This window comes from Vombatus ursinus, unplaced genomic scaffold (genome assembly GCF_900497805.2).
Source record: "Vombatus ursinus unplaced genomic scaffold, bare-nosed wombat genome assembly UNPS02014820.1, whole genome shotgun sequence".
NCBI classification, from domain to species: Eukaryota; Metazoa; Chordata; class Mammalia; order Diprotodontia; family Vombatidae; genus Vombatus; species Vombatus ursinus.
In genome coordinates this window covers 27,526,247-27,549,516 of record NW_020954598.1, presented here as the reverse complement: position 1 = coordinate 27,549,516, position 23,270 = coordinate 27,526,247, and the positions used below count along the sequence as shown (strand labels likewise).

General features: G+C 41.4%; 1 protein-coding gene across 1 annotated transcript in view; it reads left to right on the top strand.

Annotated features, from left to right (window-relative positions):
- The first annotated feature begins 1,539 nt into the window (after positions 1 to 1,539).
- LOC114024154 (meiosis-specific coiled-coil domain-containing protein MEIOC-like) overlaps positions 1,540 to 23,270 on the top strand; it is a 34,584-nt gene continuing 12,853 nt past the window's right edge. Inside the window, exons 1-2 of the mRNA XM_027837078.1 lie at positions 1,540 to 1,616; positions 10,432 to 10,557. Of these exons, the coding sequence (XP_027692879.1) occupies positions 1,545 to 1,616; positions 10,432 to 10,557 (198 nt within the window). The 5' untranslated portion in view covers positions 1,540 to 1,544. The remainder of the gene's footprint in view (positions 1,617 to 10,431; positions 10,558 to 23,270) is intronic.

Genomic DNA, 23,270 nt, shown 5'->3' with positions numbered 1-23,270 from the left:
TATGGACTGATGCTGAGTGAAGTGAGCAGAACCAAGAGAACCTTGTACACAGTAACAGCCACATTGGGTGATGACTAATATTGATAGACTTAGCCCTTCTCAGCAATGCAAGGATCTAAGACATCTCCAAAGGCCTCGTGAGGGAAAATGCTATCTACACCCAAAGAAAGAACTATGGAGTTTGAATGCATATCGAAGCATACTACTTGCTATTTCTTTCTTTTGTTTTGTTTTCTCTTTCTTGTGGTTCCTCCTATTGGTCCTAATTCTTCCTTACAACATCACTAATGTGAAAATTAATAGGAATATATATGTATAGCCTATATCAGATTGCTCGATATCTTGGGGAGGGAGAAAAGAAAAATTTAAAACTCAAGAACTTATGGAAGTGATTGTTGATAAATTAAAATAAATAAAAAATTCATGATGATAAAAAAGAGGACCTACCTACCTACCTACATCTTGTGGTTATTGTGAAAATGAGAGAATATATGTAAAGCAATTTGCAAAGGGCTCTATGTTAGCTTTTATTGTTAAATTATTATTAATTCACCACATAAATGTTAAGTCTGCACATTACCTGGCACACAGTAAAATTTTAATCAATTAATTTAATGATTAGGCCATTACATTTTTGGTAACCATCCCTAATCAAAACAAAAAACGAAATCTCCCCCAAAGGGCCACAACAAGGTACAGCGTAAGACGCAACTACTTTCTGTGATTAAAAATTGTCAAAGTTCATCAATTGATTAGCCATCCCCGTGACAGGTTCTGCTTGAAGTCTGGGGAACTCACAACCTGCAAAGTCAGCCCCATCCACTTTGGGTCGGATATTTTTTGGTGGGACGGTGTATGTGTGTGTGGGCTCCCATACTATCTGGGAGAGGTAGAGGAGCAGAAGGGGAAGGACTAAAGTTCCAGTCCGGGGCTCGGTCGCTGCTAGACTGTGATTCCTCCCTGGGACTCAGTTTCCCCCGTGGATAAAGACAGGGTTAGACGGCCTCTAAGGTTGTTTCCAGCAGGAACCGGCTACCTATGGGAGTCCAGCCTGACCGCCGCCTTACTGGGGAACCAGGCGGACTCCCAATAGCCATGGCTCCAACCACCCGCCCCTGGCCGCCGTCCACCGGCGAACCCGCCAAGCTCCCCGCGCAGGCAGGAGGACTGGCGGGCAGGAAGGGGGAAAGTCTTCGGGGAGCGCGCACCCGCGCGGGAACCCACGCACCCTCCTCCTTCTCCCAGGCAGCGGGCAGAAACTGACGCCTCAGACTAAGGGGAAAGTTGGGCGGGGTTAAGGGGGAGAGGAGGTGCGCGCACAGCCAGATGAGATTCTGCTCCCCCGCCCCCTTCTCCTAGGCAGCGGGAAAAAACGGACGCCACATCGGAGAGTGGAGGGAGCGTGGAGAGAGTGCGCGCGCACCCCCGGAAGTGGGAGGTGGGACTTTGGCTGCCTAGGCCACAACTTCCGAGAGTCTCCTCTGGAGCCCGCGGCTGGGGAGCGGGGCCTGGAGGTGCAGACGAGGGTCGGAGCAGAGAGCGAGATGGTGGCCAACAGCGCGGAGCCCGTGGCCTCGCGAGCTGCCGCCGCTGCCGCGGAAGCCTGCTACCCCGAGGTGAGGAGGGGCAGGAGGCGGCTCCTGTGGAGGGGGCGGACCGGGCGGGTGGGCTGCGGCTCCTGAGGGCGCCCCTTCTGTCCCCAGCGATGAGCTGCCTCAGGGAGCGTGCGGAGGGGGAGGGGAGGGGAGGAGAGGGGAGGCACGTCCTCTTCGTAGAGCGGATGCTGGCGGCTCCTCGGAGCGCCCGGAGCCCGTGGCGTGCGCCCCTCGGAGCGTCAGGATCGTGGTGGTCCTCTCGGTGACGTCTCCCAGCTCTTTGAGGGTGGGGTCCAATCTCGTCTAAACTTTTGTCTCCTTGCAGAACTCACTTATTAATAAATAATGGGCACCTATGCGGTGGGCATTTATTAATCACCTGCTGTGTTCCCAGGACTGAGGTAGGCATTGTAAATTTGAAGACAAAATAGTGAACCCATCCCCTGCCCACGGGAAACCCATAGTTCTCTCCATTACACTCCATTAAGCAGTTCATCCCACTTTGAGACAACTTTAATTTTTACTAAGTTTTTTTTTCATAATCAGTACAATAATCCAAGACAATTCCAAAGGACCCCTGATGAAAAATTTTGTCTTCCTCCAAAGAGAGAACTGATGAACTGAGTGCATATTGAAACATACTTTTTCACTTTTTTTTTTGCCTATTTTTTTCGGCAGGGTGGAGGGGCCAGCATAACTAACATGGAAATATATTTTGCATGACTTTACGTGTATAATTACCTCTGAAACATTCATCCATTATCCCTGGTTCTGTCTGCTAGGGTCAGGCAGAATAAGTCTAATAATTTCCACATGACTGTCCTTCACGTAATAACGATCATTCAGAAGAAGGATAGTGCTAGATAATGAAAGAACTATCTTTCAAAGAAAAGAAAGATAAATATGGAATTATAGCATGCCAGTGTGGAAAGGAACCTTAGAGATCATCTACTCCACTCCCTTCATTTTACAGACAAGGCTGAATCCCAGAGTAGTAAAAGTGATTAAAACTCACTTCTCCTGTCTCTTAGTCCAGTGCCCACCAATTTGCCTCCTAAAATAAACTAGAATCACAGATTGGGGGCCATCTTCAGTCATCCTGATCTATACCTTGCCACTGGACCCAGATGGCTCCGGAGAAGAAAGTGAGGCTGGTGACCTTGCACAGCCCTCCCTCACTTAAATCCAATTCATTTGCAAGTCATGGCATCACCTCCCTGATGTCTTGGTCCCCTTTGAGAAAGTAGGACAAACAGCAACAAGAATCACAGACTATTAGAATTATAAAACTCATCTAGCTAATAAAAAAAAGTTAGACTTTTGATGTATTGGATTTGCCACTCATACCATTTTGATAAGCCCTTCAGTCAGCTATTAGAAAACATAACCATTTTAAAACATTTTTCTGGAACCCGTCTGGCTAGTTGTGAACTGGTAATCATTGCTAAAGGATAACTTTTTTTGCACATTCAACTGTACCTGCTCAGTCAGATAATTTACCTTACTTTGAAATATATTCTTTATTTTTGACACTTTTCTTGGTTCTCCTGGGTTTAAAGAAATGTGTTGGATTTGGAATTGGAATCAAAATATTATGGGACAGTCCAGAGAGTACTAGCTGTATTTGGATTCAGAGACCCTGGTTTCAAATCCCAGTCATGGGAGCCTGGTCAAATCACTTAACCTTGTTGGGCCTTACTTTCCTCCTCTGCAAAGAGAGTGAGACTAGATACCTTAGGTCCCTTCCACTTCTAAGTGTCTTATCCTGTGATCCTGTTACCTGACACTTAGTAGATGCTTAATAGCTTTGTCACTTCTGGTAGGCAAACTGCTTCCCTTTTTTGAACTCATTTCCTCACTTTAATAATGAAAGTAGTGCCTACCTTACAGGTTTGTTGGGAGAAGCAAATGAGATCATATATGTTAAGTACTTTAAAAGCTGCAAATGGGGCTATATAAATGTCTGCTGCTGTTTGTGTTTTAAAGAGAAGGGAGTTTGCCCTGGGTCTCTGAAATTGTCAATCACAAATTTCTTCCACTCAAAGATTGGTTAAGTGGTGTAGTGGAGAGAGTGCTGGATTTTAGAATCAGATCTTTGTTTGCATGTTAGACCTGCCATTTATCTACCTGAGTTATTTTGGTCGAGTTACTAAGCTCTTTAGTCCTAGGGGTTGTATTAAATGATCTTGAGGGTCTTTTAGCTCTAAATCTGTTATTGTATGACCTTGTCTTTGTCAGAAGGATTTCTGATGGTTTCTCTTAACTCATCAAGCATCTGTGACTTTGTAGAAGATTAAGTGAGAGGGATCAGTTGGAGAGGAGAGAGGTAGGAAGTACTCAGAATCTCTAGTTTGTTATCTTTTGGTTAGTTTGAAGTTAACTTTTAAAACCCTTTCTGCAGATAGGGCACATTCCTCTAAGGGTGTTGTTACTATCTCTAGCAACTTAACAGAGTTTGCATTTAGGAAAGAAAAGGTATCTTTAAGAATCCCTCCTGTTTGTCTTTATTATAGTACTCTTGGCTATGTAAAAACTCTCATGTCATTCACATGTTCTCAGAGTTAACAGTGACCTTTGAAAGCATCTAATACAAATGTACGTGGACAGGAATCCATTCTGCTGTATCTCAGACGACTTGGCATTCAACTTTTGCTTGAATACCTCCAGTGTCAGGAACCTATTACCTACCGAGGCAATTCATGCCACTTTGACACAGCTTTAATTTTTAGCAAGTTTTTTTTCATATGTACAGCTGAAATCAGCCTCTATGCAAAATTCACCCATTATCCCACGCAGCTAGTAAGTGTCAAGGGTCTGAGCTTAGATTTGAACTCAGGTCCTCCTGACTCCAGGGCCAGTGCTCTGTCCACTGTGCCACCTAGCCGCCCCTTAGGACATGGATTTTGGTTGGGCCTTAAAGAGTACCGGCAAGCCAGGAGATAGAGAAGAGAGCATTCCAGGCCTGGGGGCCAAGGATGGAAGAATGGCTCTTTCTTGGAACAGCCAGGAGATCAGCGTCACTAGATTAAACAGTAATTGGTGAGGGTTAAGGTAGAAGAAGACTGGAAAGGTAGGGATGAGTTTGAACACCAAACAGAGGGAACCATTGGAGTTCATTAGTAGAGAGAAGATGTAGTTGGACCCGCGCTTTATGAACACCATGCTGGAGTGGAGTAGAGAGAGACTTGAGGCAGGCAGACCCACCACAGGCATCAGGTGATGGGCCTTCACCAGAGAATGGGGCATGTCAGAGAGATGTTGCAAAGGTGGAATTGACAGGCTTTGACAACAGATTGGAAATGGGGGGGAGGTGAGAGAGTGAGAAGTCAAAGATGACTCCTCCTCCTCCCAAGCCTGGGGGAGGGTGGTATTGTCCTCTACAGTAAGAGAGAAGGGTGGCGGTGGGGAGAGAAGGTTTAGGGGGAAAGATACTGAGTTCACGATGTCTATTGAGTGTCTAGTTTGACATGTCTGAAAGTCCATTTCAGGTGCGAGATTGGAGATCAGCATAGAGTTTGGGACAGGATAGGTTGTTTTGAAAATCATTGGGGCAGCTTGGTGTCGAAGTGGATAGAGCTTCATCATTATAGTCAGGAGGACCTGAGTTCAAATTTGACCTCAGACACTTGACATTTACTAGCTGGGTGACCCTGGGCCAGTCACTTAACCCCAATTGCCTCAGCAAAAAAAAAAAAAAACATCAACACAGATAATTAAATCCATGGAAGCTGATGAGATCACCTAGTGAAGTAGTATATATAGATGGGGAAGAGAAGACGGCCCAGGACAGAACCCTAAGGGACACCTATGGTTAGAGGGGACCTCAAGGAGGATCCAGCAAAGGAGACTGAGAAGGAGGGGCCGGATAGGTAGGAGAACCAGGAGAGCATGGTGTCCCAAAACCCTGGAGAGAAGAGTAGGAGGAGAGGAAGGTAATCATCAATGTCAAAGGCTACAAAAGAGAACGGGGAGTGAGAAAAGGCCATTGGAGAGGGTGACCTTGGAGAGAGCAGTTTGTTTGGTGAAATGATGAAGTTGGAAGCTGAAGTAAGGGGTTATGAAGAGTGAGAGGAGAGAAAATGGAGGTACCTATTGTAGATGGTCTTTTTAAGTTTAGCCACAAAGGGCAGAAGAAGTTGACAAGTCTATGCTCTGAGCCTCAGGTTGCTCTTTAAAACTCATCACTGAAAGCAGATGCGCATTGATGAAGTCTTTTACAGAATATTTCACATCCCTTATCTCATTTGGTGATGATGTGACTAGGGGCCACCTGTTAAAGTGCTCTGCCACCTCTCCTTGTCATCTCATGACCTTCCCTTGACTCTGCAGCCATTTCTAAAATGGAAATAAATCTAGACCGTACCTGGCTCACAGGCTTGGTTGCAGATAAAGATTATTGTAAAGATAAACACCTACTGTATTTTTTAGTGTCCTCGTAGGCAGGGACTGTCTTTTGTTTGTCTTTATCTATGATTCCTAGAATCATATATATACCCTGCATGTATTAAAAGTTACTTGAGTGAATGAATAAATATATGGTTTCTAGGATGTTAGAGCAGGATGAAACCTTAGAGATCAGATTTAATTGTGAAAAGTTGGTCTGTTATGACAGATGATGCCTTTATCCTTCTGGGGGATAACAGTTCCATCAACTTGTTATCCAACCTTGAGCAGTTAACTCCTTTGTTTACTTTTCTGTAAATGGGGTTAATAGTGCCTGTGCTGCTACCTACATTGTTAGGAGGCCCAAATGAGGTAATATTAGTGTGTGAAAGCAGTAAATGCAAAAGATTATTAACTACATTTTGGGAATTTTTTAACTAAAGCAGTTTTACACTTTCTCTGGAAATTTCTTGTGAAGACAGAACTTTGTTGGATGGAGAAAGTAGCTAGTCCTTTGAATTAGGTTGAAGAAACCATAGTGATTGGAAAATAGTAGGCTAATGTAAGCTGTTATCCTCTCATTTCCCCAGTAGAAATGCATCTACCATAAACTCCCATTTCTGTAGTGATTTAGGGCTTACAAAGTACCCCTTTATCTTGTATATGTATTGCCATCCTCATTTTACTATGAAGAGACCTGAGCTCAAAGAGGCATCTTGCACTCTAAGTGTCAGAGATGGGCTTCAAACAGGCTTCTGGACTCTAAATTTGATGCTTTCCATTATATGACACACTGCCTTTCACCATTGGGAATCTCCTGGGTTGTTTTTTTTTCTTTCTTTTTTTTTCAGATAAATATCTAGAAGAAACATTTGACATGTGTGATTCCTGGTGTAGAAAAATGGTTGACTCACCCCTTTGAACTTTTTAAAAACACAAATCCACACACATTGACCTGCTACTAAGAAAAGAGCAGGTAAACTGAAGGAGAGCATTTAAAAGGAAAGTTGAGCCAACCCAAGTTCACTGCTTTAATTTAGAACTTCAGTTCCAGGCACATCTAAAATTAGGCTCAGCACAGCATCTGTGGGGGGTCGGTAATCGCCTAGCAGCAGGGTTAGAAAAGGAAAGAGGCCCGTTGGGATTTGTTGACATTTCCTTGAGCCTGGTCAGCATCTTCCTTGATTATCGGGCCGGGCCCTCTTCACTGGAGGTTGGAAGGGCGGTGCTCCTGGAGACAGGCTGATCCCAGTGCTATCCGAACAGGGTTACACTGATTCCCAGTGACTTTACTGGGATTCGGTATTCATCTTGTTGGATGGGATAACCATGTTGGCCGATGTGCCTATCTTTGATAGTGCTAAGAGTAAAACTGGGCTCCTTACTCCTTATTCTTGGCACCTTTATAAAGGCCCAGGAGGAGTCAGTGCCCAGGCTTTTAACAAGCAGTTAGTTGTTGCTCCATAGCCCCTTTCCCCTTTGCTTCTGCTTTCTCAGCTGCTGATGTTATGTTAGGGAATGTCTGTTCCAGGTGAAAAAAGCCGTGGGGAATTTATGGCCAGGCTTGTTCATTCCCACAACTGCTACGGTTCAGGGTTAGCTCCTTCTCACTCTCCTGGATTATTGCAATCACCTCCTAATCGGTTCCCTTGCCCCTCTCCCCCACCTCTATTCTCCCATCCCCCCATCACACACAGCTGCACTGTTTTCTTTCTAACACAGAGCTCTGATCACATTATTCCAGTAAAATCGAAATAAATTCCTTACTTAGCCTGTGGTTCAATCTACTCCAGTCTGATTGCATATTCCTAACGCTGTCATTTTAGAGATGAGGGAAGTGAGTGTCTTGCACATAGCTAGTAAAGAGCAGAAGGAGGCCTTCTGGTGCCTGAGTCCATGGCTTTTTCTGTCATAACTAAGCTACCTGTATTTTATACTGAGTGTACATATGTTTGTGTTTTTGCTCTGTATACTAGTCATTATGGTACCTGTTACCATGAAGCACTTAATAAACAAAACAACTGAATTAATTAATTCACATTTTGAGCTCTGTGCATTATGGAGCTGTTGTTATCCCCATCTAAAGATGAGAAGACTCCCGGGCCGGCTAAGTCAGCGTTGGCCACTTCCTATTTCTGTAACCTGGGACAAGTCATTTAAGCTCTCTGGGTCTCAGTTTCCTGAACTGTAAAATAGGTTAGACTAGATGACCTTTGCCATCCCTTCTAGTTAAGAAGTCTTTGTTCCTATGAACTTGACTTTTAAGCAAACCAAGGACGCTGTCTGCCCTGACGGCTTGTCCAGAGCTCTCGGAATGGCCCTAACGTGCATAGACGGGCTTGGGAGAGTGCGTGGCAGTCGCTCCAAGGTGTAGCACCCGTTCCGCCTCGTTGGCTCGGGCTGTTCACAGTGCCTGGCGACCCGCCCGAGCGATGCTAGCGTATGAGTGCGTGGGCCGGCCCCCGGGGCCGCGAGCGCTGGAGCCCTGGCCTTGGCGTTGGGCTGGAGCGGGCGCCCGTGGGGGGAGCCGGGCGTGGCATGCGCGCCTGCAGGGCTACGGGGAAGGCACCGGGGGTGCAACCGCTGCCCGAAGCCTCAGCAAATACTTGGGTTCTTGCGTGTTTCTTGTTACTCCGCTTCCAGGGGGACGGACGGAGGCAGGGTGGAGGGACGCTAACCATAACCTGGCAACAGTTTCCATACGCGAAGACTCTCGGCTTGGGGCAGGAGCAGGGGCCGGGGCTGCGGCTGCCCTCCTCCCTTTGGTGGTGCCGCTGCCGCTGCAGTCCAATGCTTCCTCCTGGTACGTGTGTATGGGGAACCGCGCTGCCCCACCATCCGGGCCACCGCAGGCCACTCTGCTTCGTCCCAGGAGAGCCGTCCCTCCCGGACCCGGACGAGTCTGCTTGAAGTCCGGGAGGCGGTAGCCATGGTTTCCCGGTTTTGCTTTGGGGCCAGGGTAGTTGAGGCGGAATCTTGGTGATTCTAATGGGGAAAGGGAGGAAAGAGGGAAGCTAGTTGATTATGAATGCTTAGCGAATATCCCATCTCTTGTTTGGGCTTCTGACCCTCTTAAATCCTGCAGCTGTCTTTTAATGGCTGGGGCATAGAAAAAGTTTGTCTTTCTCTAAGTACCCTGGTGGAAACTGGCTAACTGGCCTGAAGGACCTGCTTTCTAAACTCCTTTGGCTACCAGCATTTCCTTGCCCAGGGCATTAATATTTTACTGGACGTTTGGAGGTCCAAAGGAAGTTAAAGAAAACTACTTAAATCACCTCTTGCTAGGTGTACCTACTTTTCCAAATGTTTTCCATTTGGTTGTAATTTATTTTTCTTATTTTTCTTTACTTGTGCTGCAAAACTTAGTTTGTAGCTTGTTATTTGTGTGCAAAACCCTTATTCTCTTGTTTAAAAAATTAAATGTAGTCATATGGAAATGTGCTTTTTGAATTTAATTCCATTAGGACAAAAATGAATTTTTAGTAACGCTTAAGAGGATTTGGAATATTACTCTAGAAAGCAAAAAATAAGTTGCATTTTAACTTTGTTTTATAAATAGTTCCTTTTTCCCAGCACATACTTTTGATAATAGCTCCTATTTTCTAGCACTTGAAGTTTGCTGAGCTATTCGCAACCCACCCCAACCCTCACCCCCATTCACCCCCCCTCCCCCGACATTGACATTATTTTGCCTTTACCCTTGAGATTGTGTGAGTACAGCGTAGCCACCCATGGCATCAGGAAGCCTTGCCTCTGGCACATACTGGCTGTTTGTTTGACCCTGGGGCAAGATTTCTGTGTGACCCTGTACATTGCAGAGCTGGTGTGGATGAGATGGTTACTACAGGTATTAGGCAGATGAAGGAATTGAGATTCAGACTGGTCTTACCCAGGATAAATTCAGTTCTGCAAACATTAAGTGCTAGGCCTGGGGGATACAAAGATGAGAAATGAAAGAACTCTTGCCCTCAGAGAATTTAGATTCTTCTGGTTCATACATCCAGTAAATCTTGCAGCAGAGACTAAAATCCCAGAAAGCAGAGCTAGCACAGTGCTGCTCCCATCATGTAATTTACCATTGCTACTTAGTGTCTCTTTGACTCCAATACTACCTGAAAACTTTGGGGAAGTTGTTCAGTTTTCTAGTGCTTTGAAACAAGTGGTTGAGAATTGTTTCATTAGATAAAACTTACAATGAGTATGTACCTGTTAACATTGAGGTGCTTCCTTTGAAGTAAGTATGTTTAATTGAAGAAAAGAATGTACTGTTCTGTCTGGAATGGTTAGAGTGTCCTGCAGCTTCCCGGAAGTAGGAGGTTGGACTAATGATGATTTCTGTTCAGGTGACCCCCTGGTGCCTTCTTTTAACTGCTGTAATTTGATCACAGGTGATCAAGTAATTCACACTTGCAGCTCTGTTTCTGGGGTTTGATAGTAGTTTGTTTTTAAACAGGTCAAACCAGGGTTCACAACCCTAAATTCCTATTCCTGCAGCGATGACCCAAGCTTGTGGAAAGAAACTGTTCACAGTGAGGACATGGTCCAAACAGGGGATTGTTTCAATCTTTACAAATCACAGGTGAGCAAAGACTAATGACAAATTTTTACAAGGGTGAAAATTGACTTTAAAATGTTTACATGAACTGTGTAATCTCAGGAGAAATCAATGGACTTTTCTGTGCCTTAATTGTTCCTCAATACAAAGTCAGACAATATCATCTCTAAGGTTCCTTCTGGCTTCAATTCTGTGATTCTTTTATAACTTTAATTTTCTGATAATCTGTTGTGAAATCATACATCTTTTCACCCTCTCATTTTTTTCCTTTTTTTTGCTGAGGCAGTTGGGGTTAAGTGACTTGCCTAGAGTCACACAGCTAGTGAGTGGTATGTGTCTGCGGCCGCATTTGAATTCAGGTCCTCCGGACTCCAGCGAGGGTGCTCTATCCACTTCACCACCTAGCTGCCCCATCACCCTCTTATTTTTAAATTAGGAGTTACCTACACCAGGATTGGGGAACCTGCAGCCTCGAGGCCACATGTGGCCCTCTAGGTCCTCAAATATGGCCCATTGAATCCAAACTTCACACAACAAATACCTGATACCCTTAGGTTCATTTTCTTTTCCCTTGCCTTTTTGCAGTGCTTCATTTTATATTCCAGGAGGTGTTATCCAATTAGGGTCACAGGATAGGAAGTTCTCACCTCTTACTTTCAAAATTTTATAGCTTTTTTGTTAAAGACCCAGATAATTTTTCTATGTGAACATTAGCACATAACCTTCGATTTTTTCAATTCTCCCTACAATATGTATAGACCTATATTAGATATTTCATCCTTGAGTATCTTTTTGCCCATCTTTTAAGGATTCTAAGGTAGTAGTTGAAATGGGAGTGTTATAGTAGTAAGAGCCCTCCCTGTCTTAGTGACCTGAGTGCTATTCCTAGCTTTGGCAATACTTAGCCATGTGACTTTTGAAACCTTACTTCTTTCATTTGTAATTAGAGGGAATTGAACTTGAATAATCTCTGAGATCTTTTTTGAGCTTTCAGGTTCTATATTTGTGTGTCATTTGGATTTCCATTTAGTAGTTTGTGTTTTTATGTCACAACTTTTATAGTTTTCTCTTAGTCACAAGTTTTCCCTGATACTGCCCTTTAACCTGTCTCTTCTTTTTCCATTATAAAAGAGAATGTTAGTATGAAAATAAATAAATACAAATAACATTTATTATGCGTAAGATTTGTCAGGTGCTTGCCTAACAACAACCCTATAACACAGTAGTAGAAGCATTTGCAGATGAAAAAGTTTAGGCATGTAAAGTTTAAATAAATATTTGCCCATGGTCATAAAATTTCAGAATTGGGATTCAGGCTCAGGTCTTTCGAGTTAGTAACCAGTGCTCTTTTCATGTTACTGAGCTGCCTCCTGAACATAAGGGACCTATGTTTAGTTGGATGGAGGAGATTGGGGTCAGCAGGTGGGACAGTAAAGGTCTGGCTTTTAGTCTTTTGAGTCTGAGTGAAGTCGATTTTAGTAGTTACCTTCCTGGCTGCTGACTCACTCTGACTTCTGGTTCAGGTGAGTCAGTAAATCTGTGGAGGGTTTATTTTAAAGTTGTGTCTTCAGAGTGCTTAGCTTATTTTCTTGGCTGGAATAAAGATTTTCGGGATGGAAACTTAAGAGTTTTCTTTACTCAACTATACAATCCCAGCACATTCCTTAAAAGCAATGAGCGTGTTGGTATTTTGCTGCTAAATAATAACCTCTGGCCATTAATTCTCTGGACTTGCTCCAGTTTTCCAGGGCATTGCAAAGAATAGTTGAGAAGATCCCTTAGCAAGTACCTTTAACACTTTAGTATTCATAGTAAGGTTTTTATATTTAAACTTTACATAGTAATGTTTTATACTTAAACTATGATTTCTGCATTGATTTTACTTAGCTAATTGAGTTTTGGATTAATTGCTCAAACTTAAGTGTGTATGGATATCTGCATGTTACACATATACCCTTATCTGGGAAATAAAAATCTATCAGCCTAAAATTAAACCTGGCTAAACTTGGAAAGTTTGAAGTTTATTATTTTCATTGACTTTTCCTTCTGTTTATAAAAAGGGAACTGGCAGGCTTTTGGAAAAGATTTTCTATATAAAAGCACATCTTTACAGACACGTCATTGACTGAATTGTATAGGGAATAGAAGAGCCATTTGTGTATGTTCTTTGTTGATTACCAAAAAAAAAAACCAAAGAATATTTGGCTTGATAGAGCAAAACTCAGCCTTAAGGACTATTCCCTAACTGGGAATATTTTGTATGTCTGTCGGGATCACATAAGATTCCTTGATAAAAGCGACCACAGAGATACGTTTGTCATTAGTTCTCCAATTATTAAGTTCAAGTGAGACATAAAATGGGGATGGATACTCTCCACAGGTGTGTGCTCTTCTCTTGGAGGATGGCTGTCCAGTACGAGGAAGGGCTGCTTATTGTTGGTGAGACCTCCCAGGTGATCCTGGGTGTTCTTCTGTGCACATGACATTGTGCTGTTCTCATCAAGGCCCACAACATTACAGAACCTTTTCAGTGAAGTTTATGATTATTTAAAAGCATTCAGCCTAACAATCCATATAAGATAGATTCAATGGATGGAAAATGACAGCTGTGAGGGGAAGGAATGTGTGATTACAAGAGTCTTGTCTAGGCTGTGATAAGTAGTTGTCCAGTCCGTTGAATTACTACATCAATACATTGCAGCTGCACAAATGAGTTAGACTGACAATTAGAGGGGAGAGAATGGGCTGGGTTTTATTTGGAGAACTGTACACGGTACTTTTAACTAGCCTGTTTTCCTGTACTCTGATATGTTGTCCTATCTTTTAATATATATGTTCTCTTGATAATGCTGTAGAGATGTTTTAGAGATGAAGAAACTTGAGGCCTAATAAGGTTAAATGACTTGGTGCAGATCATATCACACTAGTAGGAGGAGAGAGAGCCGGGATTTGAAACCATCTTCTGGCACCAAGTCCTACATTCTTTCCAATGTATCGAGTTCTAAGGAAGACCCAAAGGTCAATAGAGAAATGCATGGTGGTTGCACATGGGCCACCCCATATTGCTGGTTATGATTGAAGTGCAGGAAGTGTGGGAAGAATATCATAAAAGAAATGGAGGGAAGAGGTGGGTAGGTCACATGGTGTGAGAGAGGCAAATGAATCAGATGGGCAGTCTGAGGACCCAATTGGTTCCTATGACCTTGGGGAAGATCTCAGTCACTCTAGTGATTTAATTCTCTGAGAAAGGTCTGTATATTAACATTGGACAAGAATAGTATGAATGAGAAAGTATGGATAGATGAGCTACGTGTACACAAATGTGGGCACGCTTATATCAGTGAGAACACAGAGCCCATGAAATATTGGGGAAGTTCCTTCCATTTTTATTTATGCTAATGCCATATTAGTATAGTGCTTTACCATTTTCCAAACATTCATTTACTAGGAGAGGCAGTGTGGTGCAGTGGAAAGCTCCTCACTGGAATTAGGGTTGAAAGACCCAAATCCTGTTTACTTCTTCTGGGACCTTGAACAGGTCACTAAACTTAAGCCTGCTTGCACTGCTGTAAACTTGGAGTAGATGGTCTCTGAGGTCATTTCTAACTCTGTAAATCCTCCTGTAAATTTAACATACATCCATATGACAGTCCTGGGTAGGAGGCGGAGTATAGGCATTCTCCTCATTTTACAGAAATGGAAACTGCAGCTCAGAGAGGCTAATGAGTAAGTGGTGAGGCTGGGACGAGAACCCCAGGGGTTCTCATGTGGCCTTTCAATAGTTATATAAAAACATAGTCTTTTTGAATGTTTTTTCATGTTTCTTGAATAAATTTTTTTCCTTTTTATAAATAACCAATTAAACTTAACTTTACAGCTATTTGCTCTTTAAAAAGCCACCTTAAAAAGTTATTTCTAATGGATTATTCTCTTTCCTGATTTGATTTGTTGTATTATTAATGTAGTGTTTTTTTAATTGGAGCAGGACTTTTGTCTTACAGAATGCATGTATAATATTGTTGCATGTTTTGGACTTGGGAACTCAAAAGGGCCACTGAGTGAATGGAGAGAGAAGATGGGGTAGTAAGAAGAAACAGGTCCAGTATGGTTGCCTACTAGATGGTGTTTGTGGACTTCTCCCAAGTCAGTCTGTAGGTTCCAGTTATGCCATGAGATGTAGCACTGCAGTTAAACATCTGGCAGCCCAACCCCAAAGAGAGGTGGCAAGGGTCTGAGCCTTTTATGTCCGGCCTTGCTGACTGATTCCCCAGACAGTGAACGTGTCAGAGTTAGGAATTTCTAAAGAGCTTCCAGAGTCAAACAGAGCCTTCTAATTCAGGGGCTCCTCTCATCCTCTGGTTGGTTCCCCAGTTTTACACACCCTTTTTTATGCATCTGCATTGTTGGTGACTGATAAAGAGTACGGAGTGCCAGAAGGGACTCATGGCTGTAACTCTGTTGGCCTCTGCAAGGAGTACTGTTCCTTTAGCATATCTTAGACACACACTCCAGCACCAGATTACTTTACCTAAAATACCCCTTTCATTTTGTCATTCTCCTACTCAGATCTTGGGTGGTTCTCTGTTGCCTACAGAATAAAGTTCAGATATTTTAAACCGATATTCAGGACTTCTACAATCTGACCCTAACCCTCCCTTCCTTCCTTTGTAATTTTTATTTTCAGTTCCAAATTCTTTCCCTCTCCACCCCATCCCCCACCCATTGAAAAGACCAGAAAGATGATACCTATTATATATATGAAGTCATGCAAAACATTTCCATATTAACCATGTTGTGTTAGGGGAGGGAGGGTGGGGAGCAAGAAAAATAAAGGAAAAAAGTATGCTTCAGTTTGCACTTAGAGTCACTTAGTTCTCTCTCTGTAGGTGGATAGCATTTTTCATCATGAATCCTTTGGAACTGTCATGGATCATCACATGTGTCGTATCCATCAGAGTAGCCAAGGCTTTCACAGTTGGTTACCATCCTAACCCACTTTCCAACCATATCTCCTACTTCTCACTTTGTACCATTGTTCTGTTCAGGCTGGTGTATTTACCATCACATAAGGGTGCCTTATGTGTTGCCACCCCAATGCTAAGGCTCCATTCTCCTGATCCAGGCAGTACTTTTTTCCATTTCCACCTCTCTATCCAAATCCTACTCATTCTTTAAGGTCTAGCTTCTAGCCTATGATATTTTCTTGTACCATAATACCACCTCATTTGGCACTTAACCAATAAAACTCTAGAATGATAGATGTAGAAGGATTTGCTAACCTAATCCAACTTGCTTATTTTGTAGAGGAAGAAACTTGGTACAGAGAGATTAAGTGATTTGTCCAAGGCCATACAGTTAGTGCCAGAGCTCAGATTAATCTGTTTTCTTGTATTCTTTCAGTAGTCATAAACTCCTTGAAGGTAGGGATCATGACTTCCATACCTCATATGTCCTGAGGAGAAAGGATCATAGGGCTGGGAATTATGGTAGCCTTCAATTAAATTCACTGGTTGGCTGATTGAAATAGATGTTTGATGTAATCAGCTTTTTAGTATGTGAGATCAGTTAATTGTTCTTGCATTTTTATGATGATTATTTTACTACAGATTTGTGTATTGATATTTATTATACTCAAGGTGACATAGAAATTCAACTTTATTATTAAAATGTCTTTATTAACAGCTTATATTTTTACATCACCTATATTTCCCAGTGTGTCCTTCTGCTCCCTTCTAACAATGAATTAAAAAGAGGAGGAAAACAGTTTAGCAACACCAAAGAACACATTAGCCAAGTCTGACGTGATGTGCAGCATTCAGCACTCATTGCTCTGTATCTGTACAGAGACAGGAGGGAAATCCGTTCTCATTTCCTTTCTTTGGGACCAAGCTTGGACACTCGGTCGTTTCACATTTCTCATTTCACATTTCACAAACATTTCCATCTTTGTTGTTCTTTTAATTTACATTGTAGTTAATATATATGTTGCTTACCTGATTATTATTTCATTTTTCATCTAGTCACAGTCTACATGTTTCTCTGCATTTGTCGTATTCATTGTTTCTGACATCACAGTAACTTTCCATTTCATTCATGTACTGCAATTTGTTTAGCCCTTCTCCAGTCTGCTTTGTCTCCAGGTCTTTGCTATTACAAAAAACGCTGCTATTAATATTTTGGTATCCATGAGAGAAATTAATTTTTTTAATGGAATCTATCAGAACTGGGATGATCTGGTCCTTACTCTAACCTCTTTGGTAAACCCTAGTTAAAATTGGCATTGTACTTTTTGCAGCCACTCTGTGATTCTTTTCTCCCTGTTTCTTCATCTCTGGAGGGGAGGAAGAGGAAGCGCTTTTCCTTTCTAGGGACAAATATTCTGCATAGAGCCTTGATCCTAGCTCCTTCTGTGTTCTTTAACAGATCATACTCAACGGTCATTATTTTACTTTCTGTAATCTTCCATCTCTCCCTTTCTACTGTCTCCTTCCCTGGGGAAGGACAGACACAACCCTGTCTTCTTCATCTTTACAACTCTTTATTAGGCTGAACTTTCTTGCAGACTGTCATCTTCGTTTCCCTTTATCATTTAAATTCCTAGAAAAAGCTTTTTATGCTTGTTGCTTCCACTTTACTCTCATTCCTCAGCCCTTTGTATTTTGGCTTCAAAACTCATCTCAGCTGAAATTGCTCTCGTCAAAGTAACCAGAGATCCCTTCTTAATTGCCACATCTGATGGAACACTTACCATTACCATCTCCTCCTCTTTGTTTTTGTGACACTGCTCTCTCTTGGTTCTCTTCCTATTTTCGTCGCTACTCTTCCGTGTCTTTTGCTGGTCTGACATCCATGCCATACTCCCTAATAATGGGTGTGCCCAAGTTGGTCCTGGATCTCCTATCTGTTTTTTAACTTAGTGACCTAATTAGCTCCTAAGGGTTATCATCTCTGTGCAGATGAGTCTCACATGTATGTATTCTGCCCTAGTTTCTTTTTGAACTCCAATCCTCTATCACATGTTGCCTGTTGAATATTTTAAACTGATTGTCCCACAAACATCTCAGATTCATCATGTTAAACTCAGTTTCCCTCTCAAAGTATGGAATTATGTTCTGCATGACTGCACACGTATATGTAACCTCTATCAAATTGCCTTCTCAGAATTTAAAAAAAGAATGTTAAAAATTGTTTTTACATGCAATTGGAAGAAAAAATAAAATATTAATTTCCCTCACAAACCTATCCCTCTGTACTTCAGTATTTTTGTCAAGAGCACCACCATCCTTTCCATCATCCAGATGTGCAGCCTTGGTGTCGTCCTGGACTCTCCACCTTCCTTCATTCCATATATCCAGTTGCTTGCCCAGTCTTGCTCTTTGTACTTGCAGGCCTTCTCTTCACTCACTCAGCCCCCACCCACTTCAGGGCCTCTTGTGTGGGCTCTGGCAAGTGTCCTAGTTGGTTTCCACACACCAGGCCATCTTGCACACGTAAGCTCAGGTGATCGAGTCCTTTACTCAATAAACTCTAGTGGTTCCCTGTTACATCTGAGATCTCACATAAACTCACCTTGGGGGTCAAAACCCTTCGCAGCCCAATGCCAACTTAGACTTATTATTAGATGTGCACATACGTGTTTCCTCTTATGAAAGGTGAGGTCATCAAGGGCAGGGACTAGTTCACATTTCTTCTTTGTTACCCCCATAGCTAACCTAAGTGCCCAACATGCCGGGTACATAGCAGGCACTTAATAAATGCTTGTTGGTTGTTTTATGTATTCCTCTAACTAACTGTTCCCTTCTAATGTTGTCTGTTAGCCCTTGCCACTGCTTTCCAGGGGGCAATAGTGCTGCAGACCTTTCTCTGTTTTCATTTTTGGTGAGAAGCAGGCAAGGTACCAGAGATATAGGTGGGTAAGTATGCAGGTATTTTTCACTTGAGCTAGCTATGAGATAGTGATATATGTAGAGGGAGTGGGATTGAGGGTCTATTTGATGGAAAGGAGAGACTTCCTGGAAAATGAGAAGCAGTTTTAGAATGACTAGAGTTCTCCAGAAAACTTTGAGAGAAAATGTTCAGGTTCTGTCTGCAAGCCAAGAAAATGCAGTAAGAACATAGAATCACAGAATTGAGAACTGGAAGAGACCTTCGAGGACATCTAGACCCACCTCCTTATTTGACAGATGAGGAAATTGAGGCCTAGAGAGAGTAAGTGGATTGCAATAGTAGCAGAACTGGGATTTGAACCAGGGTCCTCTGACTATGAATCCACTTCATTTTGTTCTTTTATGCATCAGGAGATTCATTTTTGCTCGTGTGTGGGGTTGGATGGTAGGTGGAGGATTTCCCAGTAGGTTAAAAGGTGAAAGCACTGATTTTTGGAGGCTGAAGACCTAGTTTTGAATTTGGACTTTGTTCTTACTGTCAGATGAGGGAGTTGGACTTAGATGATCCCTTCCTTCCTTCTAGCTTTTAAGTCTATGATGCAATGATAGAGCAAATTCCTTTTAGTTATCAGATCTTTAGGTTTAGAAATGGGATTAAGTTCATATTTCTTATATTCTGGTTATTGCCACAATTGCATTTTAAGCTTAATCAGAAAGCTTTATCTTTAGGTGATTTGTGATGTCATGAGCAAGCATTTTCCCTCCCTACCTTAGTATTTCCTTGTGATTTCCCATTGCCAGAAAAATTCATTCTGTGGCCATGAGATTTCTCTGTACCGAGAGCCAGCCTGGTCCTGCCACAGTCTGTTATTGGTCCACTTTTGTGGCTTAGTGTGGGACCTGAGAGAACTTGTGCTCTGTCAGCATAGCTTTTGGGAACGCAAGGCCACCTTCGCGTCACCAGTGAAACATGAGAACAGCCACAAGCATTGATGAAGGACTGTTAAAGCAAAAGTGAGGCTGAGTGAGATTTTAGAGTTCAGAGCTAGAGAGTAGCATTTCAGAGAATTAGAGTTCATATTGACTAGAGTCATGTTTGTAGCACTTGCAAAGAGGGTTTCTGTCTAGTTTGGAATCACCCATCCTTTCAAAAAACATTCTAACTAACAAAGGAAGCATGGTTTGTTTTTTTTAATCCCTTACCAGTAGAATTCCAGAAAATTGTAAGTGTTATATCTCTGACTGTACAGCTTACAAGTTGCAAATCAGGCCAGCATATTGACCTAATAAGGAAAAACAAAAGATCCAAGTAATGTTAAGTCATGACAGATCAGTTACATATAACCTCAATGACTCCAAAATGAGATGAAGAAGTTGCAAATGTGCAAATCCAAACAATTTTAAGTTATTAGGCTAGAAGGCCTTTGTAATATGAGAATATTCTAATATAGTCCAGCATTTGGCACATAGGCATTTAAAATTGATTTTACAGTTTATGGCTTAAGTTAATTACTCATCTATAGTTACAGTCAGTTACATAGCAGTTAGGCTTTTTAATTCTTCTTTACCTGTAGATTTAGCTGTTGATTTGAGATTGCCATACTAGATTCTGTTGATACAAAAACTAAAATGAGAACAGTCCTTGTCCTTAAGGATTGTGTTCTATTGAGGCTCGTTTCAGTTCTACATATGATTTTGAATTCATAATTGTTACAGATGAGGAAACAATGTCAGAGAGGTTAAGTGACTTGTCTAAGTTTATACAGACAGGAGAACAAGTATTCAAACACGGGCCTTGTGACGTCAGATTCAGTCTTATATAAATTCTTTTGACCCTCTCAGGACTGAACACAAAGTTCTTCTGTTCATTGAAGGCACTTAATGGTTTTTGATTAGCACTAGTTCATTAGTAGTGAACCTTGCATCCATCTCCTTTGAATGAGAAAACAACTGAGTGAATTCACATTTTACATTCCACTCTTTTTATACATTGCATGAGGTTCACCTTTGTTCTTCATTATTACACTGTAAAGTTTATTCAGTTAATTAATAATTAAGACATTTGTTAAGTTCATATTGTGTCAAAACATGTGATGGAGGCACTAGGAAAGTTGAGTATTTAGCTATTTGGGGGTTACACTTTAGACATAGAATGCCTTTGTATTGGAAGGCATTTAGCAAAATCTCACTGTTCTTATGAACAGGAAATAGAAGGTGGATGATAGTTTAGTTGGATGGATTTATAACTAGTTGAATGACTATACCAAAAACATGTTTAGTAGTGTCAGTTTGAAGAAAAATCTCTGTTGGAATGCCACAGAGTTTGGTCCACTGATCCTGTCTTGTTGATTTTTAACAGACTTGGATGTAAACATGGAAGACGTACTTACAAAATTTGGAAGTGGTCCCAAATGGCAAAGGCTAATATGTTGGGTGAAAAAGACTAATATGTTGACCAAAATGGCTAAAATGTTGACTAAAAATTCTAATAGATCTCACTGGGTTCGTTTATTTAGCAAGTGTTTATGAAGTATTGACTCTGTGTGTAGAGAGACAAAATTTGAATAAAACATGGCATTTGCCTTCATAGAGCACCCCAGTCTACATAAAAATGACGTACCTGTATTGATAAGTGAAGTTCAATAGTTATAAGTGAAAAGGTCTTACGCTTAGATTGAAAAAATAATCTACAAGTACAAATAGAGAGAAACCTGGTTTATGGAATCATAGAATTTGAGAGTTGGGAGGGACTTAAGTGACCTTCTTGTCCATCCCATGCCTGAAAGGAATCCCTACTATAACATACTTGACCAGTGATATCTGCTTGCTTGAAGACTTCCCCCACCAACACACACACACACACACACACACACACACGCACACACACACACACACACACGGGAGAACTTAAACTTCTTGAGACATTTAATAACAATTTAATTTATTGGCATTAATTTAATAGCAATTACTGTTTAAAAAAAAAGGCCAATGGAATTTTAGTTGACAAGCCCAATGTAATCAAACATTGTAAGCCTAAGGGTTTGGGGAGTGGACTTAACAATACTGATGTTTCAATAACATTTTATAAGATTCACCAGAAAACAGAAGGAAATTCAGAAGGAAGCATGAACAAGCAGTACAGTTTTGAAGATAATTTATAGAATTTATTATATGTTCTTTTTTTCAAGTAACAACGTGAAAATAGATTTACAGTTTCATAGAAAATCCTTTTTGTGGAAATGCTCTTCTTTTGGAGTTTAAGTTTAGAATAAAAAAGATGCATTTGTTTGGTATCTTACAAATCAAATAAAAAGGACTAAAATATTTATAGCACAATTTTTGTAGTGGCACGGAATGGCTAAATTAACTATGAATGTAATGAAATATTATTGCACAATAAGCAACAAAAAATGAAAAGAAGCATGGAAGACTTTGCAGACTGATAAAAAATGAAGTGACGAGAACCAGGAAACAGTTTAAATAATGGGAATGGAAGGAGCAACAACAAATGAGTGGAAAGTGAAAGCTGTAAAAATCATACTGACCAAGCATGGCCTCCGAGAAGAGATGTGAGACTCTTGGCACCCTTCTTTGAGGAGATAGATGACAATCAGTGGGTGGGGAACACTACATGTGATATTGGTCTTAAATGATTTGTTGGTTAGTTTTGTTGAACTCTTTTTTTAAGGTATGGTTCTCTGATGGAACATATTGGGAAATGAGATGGCATAAAAGCAGGAGATTAAAATTTTTCTGTGTGATATGGGAGGGAGAAAACCACCTCTCTCTATCCACTAAGGCAGATACCATACAGAGTAGCTACAGTAAAGGAAGAATAGTTGTTAAAGCTTAATTTTACAGGAGGCAAAATCCTAGAAGGGAAAGAGAGGCACAACCCGGGTCCTCAAATCCTGGCATACACATGCCCAGAGTTGATGAAACAAACATGATGAATTGAGGTCCTAATTCAAGGAATCAAATTTTACCTCATAGATAATTATTGAAGCTTGACAGGATGAGAGTTGACTAAACTATAGCCCACATGGGTATACTTTATTCAGAATAAACAGAATATATTAAAGGGGATGGAGATAGGGATTATATTTTAAGAAAGTATACTCATGAAGATATCCAGGTGCTAAAAGGCTGTGGAAACAAGTGTTTGAGTAAAGATCAGTGGAAGGTGAAACAATATTTTTTTCATTGATGTATATTACAGGCTGCTTAGACAAAAAAAGATATATGTGAAGAGTTTGGGAAACATAAGCCCAGCACAAAAGCATGATAGAGTGGTGATGGGGGACTCTATCCTCATGTCTACTAGGAGCCCTCCTTCTCAGAAGCAGAGTAGCTGATAACTTTTTAACTTGTCTTCATGGTGATTTCTCTACCTTTTGAATTCTGCTCTGGGTCTGATTCTTACTGACAAGGATGAACTGGTAACTGCTGTAGAAATGATAGGAACCTTTTGGGGGAAATTACTCCTTCCTAGAGTTTGTGATAGAGGAGGGGAAAGCTGGGCATAAGCTTTCCAACTTAGATGTTGGGAGAGCAGATTTCAAAAATGTGCTCCATTGTCAAATACTATTTGTAAAAGCCTACTTGTTCCTTTCTCATTGAGAATGCCCTTGATTCCTATATAAGGTGACTCTTAGCCAGATTTTGTATAGATAGTGTAGTAGGTATATAGGTCAATAATTACTGAGCTTTCATGGCTGTTTTTTTCAGTATTAATAAAGTGAGAGGTTTTTTCCTGTAACTTTGCTATTTTCCCAGATTTTTTTTTCCCCAGATTCCCAGATATTTCTCAGATAAGTTACCTATGAGCCCTTCAATGCCTTCAGAAGTATA